The sequence below is a fragment of the Astatotilapia calliptera genome, chromosome 7, assembly GCF_900246225.1.
Source record: "Astatotilapia calliptera chromosome 7, fAstCal1.2, whole genome shotgun sequence".
Taxonomy (NCBI): domain Eukaryota; kingdom Metazoa; phylum Chordata; class Actinopteri; order Cichliformes; family Cichlidae; genus Astatotilapia; species Astatotilapia calliptera.
This window is the reverse complement of record NC_039308.1, coordinates 65,494,162-65,512,533: the sequence shown is the minus strand read 5'-3', so window position 1 is coordinate 65,512,533 and position 18,372 is coordinate 65,494,162. Positions and strand designations below refer to the sequence as shown.

Here is an 18,372-nt window from a genome sequence, read left to right as displayed (position 1 = left end):
GTTTTTGTGTATATACAATGAAATTAAACTGAAGGAAAAAACTTTAATCATGCTACTTATAAGCAACATAAAGTAAACATTTTAAGTAATAAAGACAAATAACACTTAAGCAATAGTAAACAAAAGGAATAATGAAATTCAAGTGTCATGTTTAACGCTTTCATTTTGATCTTCAGAAGTGTTCGGCACTGGCACATCAACAAACTCCTTTCACAGTTGGCTAATCATGAGATGCAAACTGCAGTTTCAGATGTAACTGTCATTTCCTTAGAGACAGCTTTTCTTCGGTCACAGAGCCCATGCAGTGTTGATGTACTGCAGGGCGGTGTGGAAAAGGTTTCTCAACCTCTGTGGGGTCTGCACACACACCCTCTTCACCAGTGTAAGTGCAAGGGCTATGATGACTCTCTCCCGGGGTAGGTCAGGACCTACCCAACACATCATCACCCTCTCTACCTCAAAGGCAAGGTAATCCTTCCATTTCTGGAAAGCAGAAACAAATAGATCAGTCCATACACTTGGGCTCAAAATAAAAACAACCTGGTGTGGCATCACTAGGGTAATCTCAATATATCCACATTAGTTTTTCACTGGCATATTTAAAACTAGCTCTCGTTTACACCTAGTTTGTGCACTGAGTAGTCCTCTAGCTGAACCCATACTCACTTGAAGAGGGGAGGTTGATATGTTGTTGCTCAGGTTCCTGGTAGCTTCAGTAACAATTCTGTCTTCAAACTGAGCAGCGATTTCTCCCAATGCTCGTGCAACCTCAAGAACAGCTGCAGCCTGTTCATGATTTCCTGCAGCAAAAAAAATACAATTGCATTAGTCAGAGTAAAGTTTAACATTTATGGCTGAAGTCGTGTTTCTATAGTTTCCATTAAGACAATTTTAACATTCTGGACTACTGCTAATTAACTTCAGCTCTGTAGCATAAACAACAGAGTCAGGGTCATTTCCTGGTTTCACTTTCAGTTGTTTTGTTATTAACTGGAAACAACTCAGTCAATTGTGATTTAGTGGCATAACTTTTAGAAAATATGGCACTATTTGCAAACATCTGGGTCAAACTATATATTTGATCAGGTCTCTTAACTCGACATGTTTATAAAACATTTATTTTATTACACTGTCTCAAAAACTGCCACACACAGCTCATTGTTGATTAAAAATAAATAAATAAACAGCTGATGACTGTGGCACCAAACTTGACTGTAGACAGTACAGTTTACATCGTTTTACTTTACTTACCCCGGATCTGTAGATCCACTATGGGGTGAAGATCCTGCATAGAGACTCCGATGTTGCTTGGATGATAACCATCAGTTTCAAGCTCTCCATTATCCAGGTTACGTGCGTCGTGCCCGTTGCTGTTGATGTCCCAAGAAAACTTGTACTGTTCGCCTAGCGAGTGAAGCTCCTTCATGTAGCTTGCGCTTTCATGGCCCTCTTGAAGGAAGGCGAAAATGAGCTCACTCGCCGTAACCCGAGTAGTCGAGAGGTCCATCTACAACCAGCCTGAGCCCTTAGATAAAAATAACGATATTAAATAATATAATAGCAGTGAAGATGCCACAACCGGACACTTTAACATTACATCGAAATTTGTTTCTGACAGTCGCTGAGAGAGAGGAAAAAGTCAGTTCCCAACCGATATTTAAGCGATGTCAGTCAAAACAGAGGAAGTTTAGGAATTTTGTATTTTAATAACTGGATTTCAAGTGGATAAAGAAAAAAAATAGTTTAAGCTAATGCTAACGTTAGCTTACCTTGGGCTCGGCTCGTCAAAGTTGTTTAACGTCGAACAAACTAAAAGTATAACAGGCAGCTAAAGTATACCTAACACCAAAATGACATCGAATATCGATTCGTTTCGCTTACACGCTTTTACGTCACCTACGTTAACTTATTTGCGTGAAGTGAAAACTTATGTATGCGGCAGACTGCCGACTAGCTTCAGTCTTTAAAACAGTTTCCGCTACTGCGTCATGACGCCTTTAAATACCGTCTGAATTTTGCCTGCTTATGTATCTTTTGACTGGCATACACGGTGTTGACTCCAAACTACCCGGAAGGCGTCAAAAACGCATATACGTTTAATCATGGTCATTTTTGACTGAATATGTTACATTAAAATAGTCCCACAGCTATATTTCTTCTGGACATGTTTTCACAAGCTTAAGAAAGCGAATATTGTAAGTCCCATTTGACTTATCCACCTACTTTGACTATTTAAATAACATATTTGCCATTTAATGCCTCTAGAAATTGTGACAGGAAAATATTTATATATTATACTATTATTAGAATTTATGCAGTTAAGTTATTGTGTTAAGAATCAGTGGCAGTGCTAATGTGGCCTCGTAAAAAAGAAAAAAAAAAGGAAAAGTGTGTGTGTGTGTGTGTGTGGGGGGGGAGGTAAATAAATCTAATTGGATCTGTCTTGGGGAAGCCTATACTCCAGTTGGTATTCAAGATTATGACAAACAGAGCCTTTCAAATAACTTTCACAGTATGGTGGCTCATGCTTTTCAAGCCCAAAATACAGTTGGCTGTAGTTATAGATAAGAGCAACACTACACTGGAAAGTCCCTGTTCATCTTCTGGATTACAAAGGTCACCACAGAGACACAGGAAAACAAAATAAAACAGTCTACTCAAAACACAAAATAAAATGCTGATAAGATGCTTAAAATGTTTATTTACAGGTTTTAAAAGAAAAAGAAAAAGAAAAAAACAACCAAGTGCCTGACTTGTTAAGCATACTGGTCTTCACTTGTTATGAGATGTTAAAATTATCACCTGGAACATGTTTGAGTCAAGAATATAATTAAAACAGTTCTGCCCGATGCTTTAAGTCTGAGTCACAACGTAAAATAAGATTATGTAGCGATCGTCTCTGTTACGGTTGCTGCTGGAGTCACGCTACATTGCCTTCTGCTGCATTCTTTACCACAACTTCTTGGCAGAGTGTCACAGTAAACACCACAGCAAAAAACAGAAAATTAGGCTTCACGTCATCTCAGACTTCATAACCTGGGCAATCAAAGCTCATGGATCTTGCAGTCTTTCTACCAACAAGCCTCCTCCCTGGTTTGGGGAGGGAGCCCATCTTGACAGGTGGTCTGTGCCCCTGTAGGTGGTTCTGCTTGGGTGACAAAGCTGCCTGACGGGCCTCCTGGAGTTCTCTGAAAGGGGAAATGAAAGTGTTTTCGACTATAATTAGTCATTAAGATACCAAAACCAGCCTGTTAAATATGAACATAGGAATGAGAGGTTACTACAGGCTGTCACAGGCGACTACTACAGCATTGCTGAGATGAAACAGCACCACCTGCTGGTACGATTCGTGCATTTTTTTGCATTGTCACCGCTTCAGAAGCAACACTTGGGCCTATAACTTCTCTTGGGGTTTCACTTCCTTAACAATGCATTTATTTATTATAAGTGATTTATAAGTACTCTGAAAGTCTCCCATCATCTCCATTAATTACTGCAATACTTCAAGTGCGACTTGGGTCTGAAACCTTCGAACTGGGGACTGCAGCTTAAATTATTTTCAGTTTTCTTCTTACTTCTCAAGCATGGCGGTCCTGAACCTCTCTACAGTCAACTCTCTTCGCAGCTGAGCAGCCAGCCTCTCAGTCCTCTTCTCCCTCAAGACTGTGTGCTTGCAAAGCTCCCTAGCAGATGGCCGCCTTGTTGGGTCTGGTTCCAGCAACAACTGACAGAGAAAAAGTGCTAAAGATAAGCTATTCCAGCTATAACAAGTAAAAATGATATTTAGACAGGTGGCAACTAAGAATTAGTGTTTAAATAGCATTAAATGAAATATTTTTAAAACAACAAGGTTACAGAATTACCTGAAGTAAACATCTAAAGGGAGGCGAGAGCTCCTGTGGCAGCTTGGGGAGACGCCCCTCTCTAAGACTGTGCCACTGATCTCCATTTAGCGGCAGAGGAGAAGCCCCGGCAGCCAGCAGCACCGTGAGGCCCAGGGCAAATATGTCCGCCTTGGGGAGGTGACTGTAATCCTGGGGAGCAGTGAGACAACTGAAATGTGAAATTACCACAAAACAGGAAAGTGCAACTAGCCAGTTTTCCTCTAATGCGAATGAGCATTCAGAACAGTTACCTCATGCAGGACTTCACTGGCCAGAAAGCGGCTGTCCCCCTCCTCAACTTGAGGACTGGTGGCTGATGTCACGTGACCCAGATCACCTGCAGAAAACTCAAAGTCAGCCGACGGTAACAAAAATAAATCGGTCAAAAAGGTAGCACTTTATTCAACATCAATACCGATTTTGTAAATGATTCTGGTTGAAGGGTTTCCATCTTCTTCCTCTTCACTCTCACCCGTCACAATTGCGCTGGGGCGGTGGCAAATGAATATATTACCTAAAAAGAAAAAACTGTTAGGAACGAGGCAGTGAATGAACGTCCAAAGGGAGAAGTGGTCAAACAGACGCACTTGGTTTGATGTCCAAGTGAACGAGGCCTGAGCCGTGGATGTATTTTAGACCCACAGACACTTGCAGAAGCAGATCTTTCAACTCTGCCTCTGTGAACAGCTCTCCCTTTGCCTCCCTCTTTACAATAGCGCCATTAAGACTTCCACCTGAGGGACACACACGGGAAGACAAAAATCAACGCCGTCCTTCATTTTATATTCTACTTTAGATGCCGATTTGAAACCTACCGTCACAGTATTCATTCTGAATAATCATGTGATCATCCTCAGCCCATGCTGAGTAATATCGGACAACATGTGGGTGGTGCCCAAGCACAGCATGTGCATACACTTCCTTTAGGGCCAGCTGCCTAATAAAAGAACAAAAAAAAAAAAATCTTATCAGTGAAGGTGTTTAAACGATAGGGAGGGCTGATGTGTGTTAGCCAAACAGAAACGGTGCTGACTCACTCATTGGCAGAGCCTGCCAGGGGTCGTCTGGAGCGCTTGATGGCGTACAAGCAACCATCCAGCCTCTTCACACACTTATAAACTGCACCAAACTCACCCACACCAATGCACTCTAGCTCCAGGAATTCGCTCTCATAGCGTGACAGCATAAAGGCTTGGACAGCTCGTCTCTGCCAGATTAAACAGACATGGTAAGAAGGAAAGATTTCTAAAGAAAGAGCACACGTCACTCCGCATGAGAGGAGAACTGGGGTTTCTTCTGTGATGATTCACCAAATATGGTAATAAGTCCACAAGGAAATCACTTTGTGAGGATTCTGACAGCAGTTTTCTTTCTGCTAGAGATTCCTTGTAGAAATTCCGGAAGTAGGGCTGGCAGGATGTCATTTTTGGACAAAACACAAAGTGAGGAGGCAGCTGAAGATGACAAAGCCCGATGATGAAATCATATCAGAAGCATCTGAAAGGGGAGGGCTACATTCAACACAAGTACTGGTAAAAATAGCTTTGTACCTTTGGTGGGAGAAAGGCGTCATCATCCTCTTCAGATGATGTTAGGCTGTGTTTAAACCTGGAATACAGAAAGGGCATTTAGCCCTTTATATACAGAACTACAAAAGTCCGGCCTGTGTATCAGGACACGTCTCTAAGTTTAGACCAAAACTAGTTCAATTTGAATCCTGAAAGCATTTTTGTCATCAGTTGGAGATTCTTATTGTGACAGCCGGCATGTAATAAGGTGGAATCGCATACCTGCGGCCAAAGTCATCATCATCGTCACTTCTACAACTGTTCCTCCACGGTTGCTCGCTGTTCCTGCGCACCGGGTCTGGGGTGAAAGGATTCACGTTGACGAGAGGTGCTGTGATTAGGTTTGCGGCAGCTGATGCAAAACGCATAGTTCGCTGTTGACGACTTATCTTAAGACTGGAGTAAGGCTGGGAGGCCTTTGATAGCAAACTCTATAGAAAGAGAGAAAGACAAAGAAAAAACAAACATCATTCAAGCACACAGACGGGGAACAGAAGCATCTTTACTCTATATTCTTCCCCACCTTGGGTGTGCTGGGAGAGTCACACAGTCTCAGCTTCCTCCAGGAGGCGTAAGGTATGGGGCTGGTACAGTGCTGAGGGGAACATAAAGAGTTGCTTCTACTGAAGTGACGTTGCGCTCCGGGGGTCCTGCAGGCAGAGGTGGGACTGTAGACTCTGGAGGTGCTGTCATCAGAGTTGTCACCGCTGCTGCTGCTGCTGCTGCTGCTCTCTTCTCCACAGCTAGAAAAATCTAGCTGCTGGCTGATTCCATCAAATAAAGTAGCCATGCTTGGGGCCTGAGTTTGGGGAATGGCTTCTTTTATAATGCCATATCCTTTTACACCTGAGAGCACAACAGTGCTGTGCTAAAATCTGGACCGATGTTATGCACAAAATGTGAAGCCTGATTGTTCATAGAGGTAACAAGTTTACAGTTACACCCCCACACCTCTAAAGCCAGAGGCCTAGTGTAGGATAAAGGGTTACTATAAGCAGCCCACTAAAAGTCAAATTAATTAGTTCCCCGCCCAGTTGTTTTATTATTGCCAGCAAAAACATTAAGCTCGAAAGATGTTTCTCATATTGCTTATACCCCTAATAACGTGTGTTTATCACGTATACTTACAAACAAATGACCATCCACGCCAAAACGCTTGAATTTCGCGCCACATATGCATGACTTCCTGTTTAAATAAATGACGCCACCGGTTTCAGTCATCGAACCCTCTGATTGGTTGAGTTGTGGTAATTGAAGAAACACCTTGACGTAAAGCATTAGTAAAGAAATGTGATATTTCGTTAATGTTAGGGTAGTGTGGGGATATTACGAAAAGCTAACATTTGACATTGAAAGTAAGAATAAAAATTCATTAAAAGATTTTTTTAAATGAGCCTATTAAGTCGCTTTACAGTCATTATTAAGGACAGTTGCAAATATTCATTGTTGTAAGTAACTTAAAAGTTTGTGTATTTGACAGGGGAAATGTAAAAAAAAATAGGTCACTGTATTAAATAGTAATATAGACACGTGGGCGGAAGTGGGCTACGTCATCAAAACAGTGAGGCAGGAGGAGGAAAAGAAGCCCCGTCCGTGGATGTGACACGCTTACAAATACATAGAAAACAACTCCGCGAGCAGCAGGAAAGCATGATCCGTCTCTCACGCCGTGCTTAACCCGCTCGACACGTCGGAGCTTTGTGTATTTTCTCCCCTTCTTTCTCGTGTCCTCGGAGGCAGCAGCAGCACCATGGTGGAACAGTCGGACCGAGCCCCGCTCCTGGACTGGGAGGAGATCCCACCGCCCGATCCGAACCAGGCGGCTCAACCTACGCCTCAGCCGCCGCGAGAAGAAGACTCCGCGGCGGAGAAAAGTGCGCCGACAGACACTGCGGCTGGTACTGGGTGGAGCAGCAGCACCACCATCGACGCCACCACCATCATCATCCCCCCCGGTCCGACACGCAATGTGACAGCTGCTGTTGTTGTCAAAGGGGACGGAAGCCCGGGCCGAACCGAGCTGTCCGGGCACGGCTGGGATCGCCCGCAGCCTCTCGGTACAGACCGTAACGCCCCTTTCCCCGGCCTCTCAGTGAAGGATCAGTGGGAGGAAAAAGACCAGATAGTGGCCGTGTTTGTGGTTACCTTTGATACAAGATCAGGTGAGCAAGCAGACTTTGGTCTCTTTATCCTTCGCATTTAAAATTCTCAGACATGGACTGCGTAACCGCAGAAATGATGATCATGTGATGTTTTGACATCTTTATCTGTGCAACCGTGCATTATGCTGAACGGTTTTCATAAAAGCCACAATGAAGAAATAACCTCAACTATTGTGAGGCAACCTTTCAACACGAGACAAAAGTCAAACATCCTTTAAAGCTGATGCAAAAATAAGTTACTGAAGTCCCAAATCGTCTAAAGGGGAAATCCTTCCACTTAGATCTTGTTTAGAATTGATCAGAACTCTCTAATTCCTAAGTTTCTTCACGTTTTACATAGTTGTGTTGGCTGAGTCACTGCTTTCTTACTCTCCCTGACCTCTGGCTAACACATGACTAACATGCAGGATTGGAGGAAGTTGCCAGGATGAAAGTAGACAGTGTAGGAAGTGACTTCATGGGTTATTGTGTGTGTGTATTTGTGAATGGCAGGGAATATGATAGAGTGGTGCCTGCCTCATGACATCAACTTGGATGGTGTTGAATTCAAGTCAATGGCCAGCGGTTCTCATCGGATCACCAGCGACTTCATGTACGTACTTCCACATGTCAGATTTTCAGCTCAATGAGGCTCGGAAATCTGTCAGTCTGACGGTCTCCTGCTCTCCGTTATGCCCACTGGACAGATATTTCCGTAAGGGTGGCTACTTCGGTCTGGCATGTTTTGCGAACATGCCCGTGGAGAGTGAGCTGGAACGAGGAGCGAGAATGAAGTCTGTGGGAATTCTGTCTCCGTCCTACACTCTGCTCTACCGTTACATGCACTTCCTGGAGAACCAAGTCAGGTCAGACATGTAGAGTTGCTGTTTTCTTCCTTCCTCTTCATACCCTGCCCACAGGTTCCTTTTTATATGCCTGCCTTTAATATAGGCTCATTTATTAAACATGAACTCAGGATCCCAGTTGCAGCTTTTGTCACAAGAACCCACTGACATGCAGTTTTTCTATGAAGTCTTAGCACAGGAGTGAAGAAAATACTGTTAACAGCATCTCTCCTCCTCTCTTCTGAAACACTGCTCTCCTTGTGATAAAATCCTGAGTCTCACTGACTGTAGAAATACAGTATGTGACACAACCACAGGTTTGGGTTACAGTTAAAGCAGATCTGCTGTAACTTGAAGGGAGTGTGGAACTCTTGGCTACATTTTATGTGTGACACTTTGCAGTAGCAAGCCTAAAATGTGTGATCTGTATGGCTTAAGTGGTTAAATCAAATAGAAAAGTTAAATTTATTTCATACAGCTGGCCTCAGATGATCTCACTGTGCAATTTATGGATAACTTCTGCTTTGCACAATCTGTGATCTTGCGTTAGGAGGACCAAACACTGGCTAATACTGAATACACAATTTAAAGTCCACATAGTAACATGAGCTGTGAGCACCGGTGGGAATGTGCAGAAAGAAGTGAGTTCAAGCTTAATCTGCTCACATTCCTTCTTTTCCCCCTTGTCATCCCCTTGAAGACACCAGTTGCAGTGTCCTGGCCAGTATTCTCCACTAGAGGCCTTCTATGAGGATAAGAAGGCCATTCTTCCCCCTACAGGAAACGGACTAGTCACCGCCTGCCCAACCTGGAGTGTTACTAATATAAGCCGCTGCATGCACCCTGAAATGAAGGTCTGAAAGCACACACTTTGGTTACTGATGCTCCCTTGTCTTGAATGCTCTGAAACATCGAACGTAACCCCAAAAATGACCACATTTGCCACTACTTGCACCCTGTAGATCACCCACCCGGCTGGCTGCATGTCCCAGTTCATCCAGTTTTTTGGGGAGCAAATAATGGTGCTGTGGAAGTTCGCGCTGCTTCGGAAGCGCATACTCATCTTCTCGCCTCCACCTGTAGGAGTTGTCTGCTACAGGGGTGAGTTGCTTAATCATAGCTTGTGCACATTTCTCTATAGCTCTAGTAATATGTGATTTACTGCGTATGCACATTCTGTTTTCACAATAATGTGATGCAAAGGGATCAAGATGTAACGAATAGTCAAACAGAGAAGCATGTGTGGTGTTTTTTCCTCTTTTTGGAGGGTTTTCATTCAGTATTTTCATATTCCCTCAGTGTATTGCTGTTGCTGCCTGGCCAACGTTTCATTACCTGGCATTGGAGTTTCTGTGCCTGAATTACGGCCTTTCTTCTACATCAACATAGCCGACATCTCTGCCCTGGAAACAGAGCTGTCATACGTGGCCTGTGAGTGAAGTTTAACTGTAAATGTTTGATTTACAACATAAAGTGATGAGTTCTTTTATATAGACATGTTTTCCCACGTGATATGTTTGAAGGCACCACGGAGAAGATCTTTGAGGAGAAAAAGGAGCTGTATGACGTCTATATCGATAACCAGAATGTGAAAACTCACAGGAGCCATTTGCAGCAGCTGCTCAGGCTGACCGCAGCAGACAAGGAGAAATACAGGAAGCTGACTGAGCAGAGGTGCGTTAAAATTGTGTCGCTCCTCTTTCTTTTTGTTTAAATTTGCAAAATGCATTTGTTTTGTGGTCATAGAAATACGCTGCAAAATGAGCGTTTGTTATTTTTAGATTTTACAGTGACTGACTTTTTCTTTTCAAAGGCAACTGCTGCTGTACTCTCAGGAGGTGGGTGAAGACTGCACATCAAATGAAGAGGATCTTTTCATCCTGTGAGTCCTTGACAGCTGGTTGCATGGTTGATAATGGACTTGAGTCATACTCAGACAAGTGCAGTGTGGCCCACGTATTAATGCAGTTGCCTTTAATCTCATCTTAGGTTCTTTATGGAGCTTAATAACCGCATCTTCCAGACCCTGTCAGAGGTAGCAGGAAGCGCCGACCCCACTCTCACCGGTGAGCACGTGAGGGCCATGGGGCTGGATCCCCAGGGAGATCGAGCCTTCCTTGCCGACCTGCTGGAGGTTTATGGTTTCGATGTAACGCTGGTCATAGACAACCTCTGCTGCCCCTGAACCCCATTCAACCCGGGAAACTCGGAAGCCTGGATTATATGTGCCTACTAGGGTCACAAATACAAGACTCTGAAGACACTGCCTCCATCCTGGGACTTCATCTGCTCTCTTCTCTTCTGTGTGTGTGTCTCATCTTAACCTGAGGAGACTGTTTCCAACCACTGTGGAAGAAAAGGACACCTAACATTGTGCACTTCCTCACAGTGGGTGATAAACACCAATACTGCTGAGCAGACTTGTGGCCATTAACATCTTCTGCGAGTCACTCCTTGCTGTTTTTGTCTGAACCAGTTTTCTTGTGTGCATACTTGTTTGACTTTGATTAAGTGACCAGGACTGAAGCACTGGATGAAAATGTAAACTGTCTGATGATTGCACCTGCTACTGTAGTGAAGTCACCGGCACTTTGACGTCCACTTGTGGTTTGTCTAAAAAATGGATTTAAGGTTCCTCGAAATGAATTTGTGCACTTCAGATATCTTTCCTGGGGAATCACACAGACCTCAGAATAACAGCTGTAATTCTGTTCTTATGTTTTGTTTTTTTGTCTGACTATTCCTGAAATGGTTGAGGGGGGAAAAAAAGCTTTTGGACCACGTTAATTGCCTTTGAAAAAGGAAGCAATATGAATCTGAGTGATAAGGGAAAAGCTGTTCTAAGGACCTTGCTCACCTTCATGCACCTTAAACAATATTTAGATATCACAGAGTGCAGGAGATCGACGCATTCTGGAAACCTTTTGCATTGTTGTACGTCGAAGCTTCTCATTTGTCATAATCGGTGGAAGACTTTTCAATGAATGTGTAACTCTTATTGTGAATGCTGCACCACGTCCGCCACGGGACTGTTTCCCGATACACACAGTCACGCTTAAATTGAACTTTTTATATGCTGTTTTTATGATTTACAGTCTGAGCCATCTAGTTGTTCCAGAGCGGGAGCACCTGTAAATGAGCCGTCACATTTTCTTTTTCAAACTACTGCAGAGCCTTGTTCATATGTCTCTTAGAATTCTGCTAACTAAAGCGTAATCGATGAAGCTGTTTGTTGATCAGCTCCTGTTCAGATGTGTTCATGACAAAGATCTCTTTGTGTGCGTTTAAAAAAAACCCTGTAACGTCCTGAGCCGAGCAGAAGCTTTAACTCCTCTGTGGGCAAATTCACGGAAAGGACTCGGTCTGTTCCGTCTGTTTTTCTCAGTCCTTTCATCAGTGAACCCAGCTTTAGAAATGGGCCAACTGTGTCTTTTGAATACTGCTGGCAGAGTGCTTTTATTTCAGCCACCCCTTTGCCAACCACGGTGATAATTTGTTCCATGTTGGAACACATAAGTCTGACGTTTGCCTTGTATAAAATTGAAGAAGTGGTTTTAACTTTCTCTCTGGCGTACTCCACCCCAAGCATATTTTTTCTGGCTTTGTTAAGAAAATAAAATGCACTAAGTGTTGTATATTTAAGAAAAGGGTAGTAAAGGAGACCTATTCTGCATTTCCTTAGTGGCTCATATACGCTCATACTAAACATGGCCAAAGTTTCAAATAACGAGGTCTGGGAAGCAGATTCTCTGAACAGTCATTTTTCACAGTGTTATATATTTAAGATGTTGCTTCTGTGTAGATGAGAAGCCCCACCTCCTGTTCGTGAGGGGCAGCCAATCAGAAAGGAAGAGAAACTAAAACGTCAAAGATCTGCACCACAGCCAAGTATTTAAGACAAATAAGGATTATTTTGAACTCTGAGTGATGCAAAGCAACTCTAGTAGTATCCATTCAAAAACATGACCTGGAAATGAGCATCGTAGGTCCCCTTTAAGCCCTGTTTTTTGAATGGGGCCTTATCATAATGTGACGTTTTTCAACTTACAAGAGCAAGGTGACTGATTTCTCTGAAAACATTACGTACACTGTCATGAGAACTTCAGAATGACCTTAGCTTTTCCACGATTGACTACCTAGTCTGTTCACTTATCAGCTGATATATCATCTTTCCTCTGACAGCGTTTGTTTTCCAGATGTATGTTTAATGTTTAAAAGAAAAAAAGGGAATGTGCACAACACAAACCACTGTATAAAATGCCTTCTTTGTGGAACTGTTCACAGATGTGTACCAGCATTAGCTAAATGATTCGTTTGTACAGCCTTCTCACATTACTGAATGTCACAGACGGCAAAAGTATTGCACACATGCAGCAACGTATCCAAATAGTGTGACTGTTTTTTTTCTTGATTGTAAGCGTAATCACACAATAACAAGTCTTCACCTCTACTAATGCGAAACACTGTAAGAGATGTCAGTAATGTACACGAGAACTCAATAGCATGAGCAACTGTCAGTTTCACTGTACTGCCATTGTAAAACAATAAAACACTGATACGGTTCAAGCGTTATCTAATCTTCTTCTAACACCGCATCATTTTCCTATTTCAATTTAATAGTCCTCCTCTGTAAAAAACAAACAAACTGTATTTAAAGTCAGTCGTTCTTTAGCAAAAACGTAGAAATTACGTTTATATTCCGCCTGAAACCTTCAGATTTTTCAACCAAACCAAAATGAACCCACAGCATTCTCAACGGGCCCCACAAAGCAGCCACAAGCTTAATCCTGCAGATTTGCTGTCTTAACGCCATCTGTCCCATCAGACTCGGCATCTCCGTGCAGCGTGCCAAAACTCCAGGTCCAAGCTACTGCAAAACACTCAGGTCGGCACAACGTCCCCACATTGATCTTTACTCAGTCACTTGCTCCTTTCTCTTTAAATGAGCTCGACAATTTTTCCAAGAAGACCAGCAGAAGTGCAGCTTTGATGGCTTTATAACCTTGATATCGAACACATAAATATCACAAAGGGAGAAAAACTGCTTGCACCGAGGTGGGCAGACATTATTTTTATTGACCATGTTAATAGTGAACTTTTCAGTAAACATCCTGTAAGACAGCCTGTACATGGGTTACTGGCTTAGAAAAGAAGCCTTGGTCCTTTTACATACAGCAAACAGCCTGTAAGGTAGTTGTTTTTGTAACTGGTACTGAATATTTTATGTTTACATGGAGTAAAACAGCCCCCATCAGCACTTCATGATCATTTAAAAAACTGCTGGCGAAGCAAAAATCCATTTTGAGGGTGAACTCTGGGTTTGATGGCATCTGGTTCTTTGGCTTCCCTCGAATTCGGCTTCTGTCCCGCTGTTCTTGTCTTCTTTCGGCTTCTGTTTTCTCATCACTGGATCTGTGAGAGGAGCTGCTCTCTGCGCTCGGCACTGATGAAGAAGCGGAGTTTCCGTGGCAACAGCCTTACCTCCACAGGCATCGCCTCATACTCCTCATTGTCGATGTTGTAGAAGCCAGAGGCGCCCTGCGGGGACCGTGGCAAAGTTAAATGTCAGGGCAAAAACTCGCACGCTGATCTTCTGGAAGTAGACTGACTTATAGAATCACAGCCTTAAAGCAGGTTTGATTTTAAAGGATTTCTGACCTCTGGCAGCTGCAGCCAGCAAGCACCAGCCTCCAATTCTGTGGCATTTTCAGTGAATACAGTCGGGTCTGCTGCTTTTTTATTGCTATTATGAAGAAGGATTAAAATCATTGAATGCATTTTGCACAATCACACACTTTCAGAAATTTAGGAAAAAACACTACTGACCCTGCAGTAATGAACTCGCCCACGGTCAAGTTGTGAGGCTCTGCACTGATCCTGAGGGAGTCATTGATGCGCTGAAAATTAAAATAAAGAATGCAAAAACTTCCGAGAGGCACAGAGCACTTAAAAGGGGCAGTGACATGATGTTTTCTTTTGTTTTTCTAAGAATAGCAACACAGCTTTACATATATAATGGTTTTTAACTGACCCTCTCCACTGGGTTTTTGTTGTGTGTTTGAATAAAGAGCTCTAGCGTTGACAGCTGCTGCTCCTCCCACTTCTCTGGCTCTTCCACTTTTGGAAGCTCTGACCAAACACACAACCACCAAAGCAACAATTAGACAAACAGTGTCCTGGGCTGTTGTGCTACAAGTTGTTCAAGTTCAGTCACATTCGCTCACCTTCAGCTGGTGGGTTCCAGTAGTTCTTCAGCCTGTGGATGATGCGGTGGATCAGATTCGGCCTGGGGGCCTTCACAGGGGGCAGGTCGGGGGGCCGGAGCGTGGGAGCCAAATAGGACACAGAGACATCCCGGACCAGAGGCCACTCCTAAAACATAGTAGTGAATGAATAGTGTCATTACCGCTGCACCAACTGACTCGTTTCAAAATGTACCCCCAAGTTTTTTTAAGGATGTGAAACTTACACTACAACAGGTTAATGGAGTGAGATGTTTGCTGTTATTTTCAATGCAGGAGAAAATAAGGGGAAATTGACATATTAATCGCTTTGCCAGCATGTTTAAGGAAAGAGAACATCCTTACCCTCAGAGTGCTAAACCAATGCGCCGCATTTGTCTTCAGCGGTCCGAGGTACCAATATCTGTAGGGAAACGTTATGGTTAATTATTCTTATATGTGAAGAATCGTTGTCTTCCTCGTCTAGTTACAGTGTTGAGTAATCTTACTTGCTGATTTTTGAAGCCACATCTCTAAAAGCCCCCCAACGCAGTCCCATCAGAGCAAAGACTGGCTGCTCTTTCTCTCCCTGGAAAAACAAGCACATACACTTCAAAGTCAAACTCCTGTCCAAGTGTTAAAACAATGCAGTTTCTCCCAGTAGACATGTCACCTCGTTCTCACATTCACAAACGTGGGTACTGACAGCAATACTCCATCAGTCTTTTACACCTGACGGCTAAAAACTACATTTGAACATGTCTCATGTTTAAATTCCCACTTTTATAGAACAGAATAGTTTCAGTGCATCATTAAATATCAAGGATAACAACATGTATATGTAAAGTACTTCTTTTTAAAATGATGCATTCAGCTTTGTATTTACTTCCTCACTTAGCTAGTTGTCAATTTATTTATGTATTTATTTATTTTTATTGTATTTTATATTCTAAGAGTCAAACACTGTCAGTTTGACTGAGTGTAGAATCAGAGCACCACACATCTCTACTTGTAATTACAGAAACAGTCACTAACTCGCCATTGCATACTTTATTTACTTTATTGAGTCGGCCATTATTGACCATTTGCAGGAAAAGGGATGGGTATATGATTCTCTATACCTCATATTTTCTACCTGGGATTTGGTGTCGTGGGTCGAGCTGCTTAAAGTCATGTTTTTCCACCACGTAACCACGCCAGTAATTTCCATCCACTGTTTGCTCATCCTATCATATGGCAGCGGTATGCAGTTGTGTCATCTGTTTACTTTTGGGTAGCACATCACCAGCTGCTAGTCTCTCCTCCTTCTTGACCTGGTTATACTCCACAGAGTTTCTTTGTTTGTTTTGATCTGTGCTTTTTTAGAGGTTGTTGAAGTAGCTCCTTATTTACTGAACCCTAATTGAAAACTGAAATTCAGCGCTTGCTGTCAGACAGTCTGGCTTGTCTTTCAGTTGTGTGCGCTAGGAAACATAAACAGGTGTCACTGAGATGGGACAGATACTGCAATATGACACTTTTATATCATGGAAAAATGTATATTGTTGCAGATGATATGATATGGCACAGCCCAAGTGCCAAGGATTCTGAAGTCTCTGGGAAGAACTTTTTTTAATTACGACACACCTTGGACATGAAATAATTTGCATGAAGACCTGAATTTAAATTTGCTTATTTCTTCTGCTGAATTTAAAGTCGACAACATGGCAAAAGAGAATATTAAATATTAAGAAGAAAATAAAAAAATAATAGTTTATGTTTACGTTTAGGCCAACGTGTATTCAAAATATGAACAGAAAGTCAATGAATAAATAAGTTTGAGTGGTACAAAAGGAGAATAACAGAAAATCATCAAAATAAATCAATGTATATATTTTTTAAACTTGAAAAATAATGTCACATGGAAAAATCAGAAAATACTCACAAAAACTGATAAAACGCATTTATTTTTTCTTGTAATTTTCTTTTATTATAATAAATATTCATATATGTTTTTTAAAATATATATATATATTTTACCTGATGGCTTTTAAAATAAATATTAAATAACTTTGGAAAATGTGCTTTATGAATCCAGTTTACCGGCTTACTGTTAAAAACAGCAACATGTTTTTAAATAAGTACAGACATTAGTTTGTAACTTTAAGGCTATGTAGAGCAATATATAAGCAGTTTCTCACTTTGATTTGGAGCACATCCAGCGGTACAGTTTCTCCCTTCAGTATTGACAGTGCCGCTGATGTGATGTCCCTGGAAAATGAATGACGTTAAAAACATTCTAGTTAATGGAAGAAATCGGGAATTCTGTACTATAGATTTACTGAGTGACATGATAACAACCCAGTGAAGTTTGTCGTGGGAATATGTAATGATCTTTTTGTGTGTGATGCTGAAACATTACTTACTTGACCTTGTTGTCACTGAGGAGATGAAGACTTGGACTGAGGGAATTATGGGAGCCTAGTGGAATGAATCCAATTGGTGTCTTACTGAAGACGTCCTGTGGTCAGAAAACATCCACCAAAAGAAAGATTTAATTACGTATCAGACTGAGTATAGTTATTACAGACAACTGATGTCAGATTAACACAGTTACTATATTACATTACACCTACTTGGTCTGGCCTTCTCAGTAAACCTGTGATCACTTCCTGCAACGTGCCATCTCCTCCAGCCACGATCAGCATGTCTGTTTCTTCCATTAACTCGATCAGTTTTTTAGCCTGACCTTCATAGTCTGTCTGTAGAGGGATATGTAATATCTGGATGTGATGTCATGCTCTGTGACACTCTCAGAGACACTATTACCTGATAAATATCCAATTGAAATAGAAAACAATACCTTGACTACTGTAATCTGCACACCAGCCAGGTGTAAAATAGGAGCAGCATTCTTTTCAAATAGGTTGTTGGCTTTCCTGGAGAAAATTAACACAGGAAGCTGTAAATATTCTGAGAAAAATTAAACAAGACTCTCAGAGAGACGTCTGGAGATTATGCGTCTTACCCGTTGCAAGCTGCAGGGTTCAAAATCACAGTTGCTTTCCTGATTCGCTCCTGTGGTGCTATCTGCTGCTGTCCATATTCCTAACACAAATGATGATGTTAAGGATAACTGTCACAAAGAGGAAACTTGTGTTTTGGAGTAATAATTCAGTGACACCTTACCCTGGCTAATAGACACGCCTCTCTGCGCAGGACGCTGTCACTGATGAAACATTATACATAATTAGGACGCGAAAACGGGAATTTGTGCACGCTGTCTCATTTATAGCATGAAATACCCACCAGTGTTTTCCATACAGCCAGTATCCACCGTAGGACAAGACACACACAGCAAATGTGCTTTTCTTCCAATGATTTCGCAAAGTCCGAAACACTTTCACGACTCGAGCCATGACTGTGATTAAACTGTTTTCAAAACCTCAATTTTAGCGCAGTGGTACAGATCATTAAACGTCATAAACGACACATTTTCATCACAGCGGTCACAGACTCACAGATATAAGACTAGCATGGGCATTTTGGTGTACCGTCAAAACAGTCGGAAGCAAAACAAGAGCCTCAAACTCATGGTTCCGCTTGTGTTTTGATTTTTTTCGGAACTATTTCTAGTTGCATATTTTTTCAAGTATTGCTTTATATAAGTCTCCTAAAATATTTTATTTTTTAATCTTTTTTTTTAAAGTTTACATATTGTAGATATAATTAAA

General features: G+C 42.0%; 4 protein-coding genes across 5 annotated transcripts; 1 reads left to right on the top strand and 3 right to left on the bottom strand.

Moving 5' to 3' along the window:
• Positions 1-23: 23 nt before the first annotated feature.
• Positions 24-1,995, bottom strand: bida (BH3 interacting domain death agonist). The gene is made up of 4 exons (XM_026176683.1): positions 1,770-1,995; positions 1,252-1,525; positions 667-800; positions 24-483 (listed from the first exon to the last, which is right to left on the bottom strand). Exons 2-4 carry the CDS (start codon positions 1,505-1,507, stop codon positions 289-291), a joined length of 585 nt encoding a protein of 194 aa, XP_026032468.1. The 5' UTR covers positions 1,508-1,525; positions 1,770-1,995; the 3' UTR covers positions 24-288.
• A 714-nt stretch (positions 1,996-2,709) lies between these two features.
• wee2 (WEE2 oocyte meiosis inhibiting kinase) lies at positions 2,710-6,690 on the bottom strand. 2 transcript variants are annotated; one of them, XM_026176665.1, is made up of 12 exons: positions 6,581-6,690; positions 5,976-6,298; positions 5,675-5,883; positions 5,435-5,492; positions 4,922-5,091; positions 4,700-4,821; positions 4,472-4,618; positions 4,300-4,398; positions 4,136-4,221; positions 3,864-4,034; positions 3,576-3,724; positions 2,710-3,188 (listed from the first exon to the last, which is right to left on the bottom strand). In XM_026176665.1, the coding sequence occupies exons 1-12, from the start codon at positions 6,630-6,632 to the stop codon at positions 3,023-3,025; spliced, it is 1,752 nt and encodes a 583-aa protein (XP_026032450.1). In that variant the 5' UTR covers positions 6,633-6,690; the 3' UTR covers positions 2,710-3,022. The 2 variants fall into 2 exon arrangements, with proteins under 2 accessions (XP_026032450.1, XP_026032451.1); XM_026176666.1 differs by having other exon boundaries at positions 5,976-6,251; positions 6,581-6,635.
• Positions 6,691-6,990: 300 nt separating this feature from the next.
• On the top strand, positions 6,991-13,004 carry dennd11 (DENN domain containing 11). The gene is made up of 9 exons (XM_026176667.1): positions 6,991-7,614; positions 8,107-8,206; positions 8,301-8,459; positions 9,139-9,292; positions 9,401-9,539; positions 9,738-9,869; positions 9,962-10,112; positions 10,252-10,320; positions 10,428-13,004. The coding sequence occupies exons 1-9, from the start codon at positions 7,203-7,205 to the stop codon at positions 10,621-10,623; spliced, it is 1,512 nt and encodes a 503-aa protein (XP_026032452.1). The 5' UTR covers positions 6,991-7,202; the 3' UTR covers positions 10,624-13,004.
• Positions 13,005-13,490: 486 nt separating this feature from the next.
• On the bottom strand, positions 13,491-18,223 carry agk (acylglycerol kinase). Its single transcript, XM_026176668.1, has 14 exons — positions 17,948-18,223; positions 17,828-17,867; positions 17,667-17,746; positions 17,502-17,577; positions 17,275-17,400; positions 17,065-17,159; positions 16,840-16,909; positions 15,169-15,248; positions 15,026-15,083; positions 14,663-14,810; positions 14,470-14,567; positions 14,265-14,335; positions 14,097-14,181; positions 13,491-13,976 (listed from the first exon to the last, which is right to left on the bottom strand). The coding sequence occupies exons 1-14, from the start codon at positions 18,055-18,057 to the stop codon at positions 13,842-13,844; spliced, it is 1,272 nt and encodes a 423-aa protein (XP_026032453.1). The 5' UTR covers positions 18,058-18,223; the 3' UTR covers positions 13,491-13,841.
• Between the last annotated feature and the right edge of the window lie 149 nt (positions 18,224-18,372).

Bases quoted from the DNA above. Each gene is read 5' to 3' on its own strand.
- bida (XM_026176683.1), bottom strand. From the start codon at position 1,507: ATGGACCTCTCGACTACTCGGGTTACGGCGAGTGAGCTCATTTTCGCC. The intron at 801-1,251 runs GTAAGTAAAGTA...TTTTTGCTGCAG, and splicing joins AGTGGATCTACAGATCCGGG to GAAATCATGAACAGGCTGCA. The intron at 484-666 runs GTGAGTATGGGT...TCTGCTTTCCAG, and splicing joins TATCAACCTCCCCTCTTCAA to AAATGGAAGGATTACCTTGC.
- wee2 (XM_026176665.1), bottom strand. From the start codon at position 6,632: ATGCATATGTGGCGCGAAATTCAAGCGTTTTGGCGTGGATGGTCATTT. The intron at 5,493-5,674 runs GTATGCGATTCC...TCTGTATTCCAG, and splicing joins GATGATGACTTTGGCCGCAG to GTTTAAACACAGCCTAACAT. The intron at 3,725-3,863 runs GTAATTCTGTAA...TTTCTCTGTCAG, and splicing joins CCTTTAGATGTTTACTTCAG to TTGTTGCTGGAACCAGACCC.
- dennd11 (XM_026176667.1), top strand. From the start codon at position 7,203: ATGGTGGAACAGTCGGACCGAGCCCCGCTCCTGGACTGGGAGGAGATC. The intron at 7,615-8,106 runs GTGAGCAAGCAG...TGTGAATGGCAG, and splicing joins TACCTTTGATACAAGATCAG to GGAATATGATAGAGTGGTGC. The intron at 9,293-9,400 runs GTCTGAAAGCAC...TGCACCCTGTAG, and splicing joins GCATGCACCCTGAAATGAAG to ATCACCCACCCGGCTGGCTG.
- agk (XM_026176668.1), bottom strand. From the start codon at position 18,057: ATGGCTCGAGTCGTGAAAGTGTTTCGGACTTTGCGAAATCATTGGAAG. The intron at 17,160-17,274 runs GTAGGTGTAATG...TTCTGACCACAG, and splicing joins TACTGAGAAGGCCAGACCAA to GACGTCTTCAGTAAGACACC. The intron at 16,910-17,064 runs GTAAGTAATGTT...TTCATTTTCCAG, and splicing joins CTCAGTGACAACAAGGTCAA to GGACATCACATCAGCGGCAC.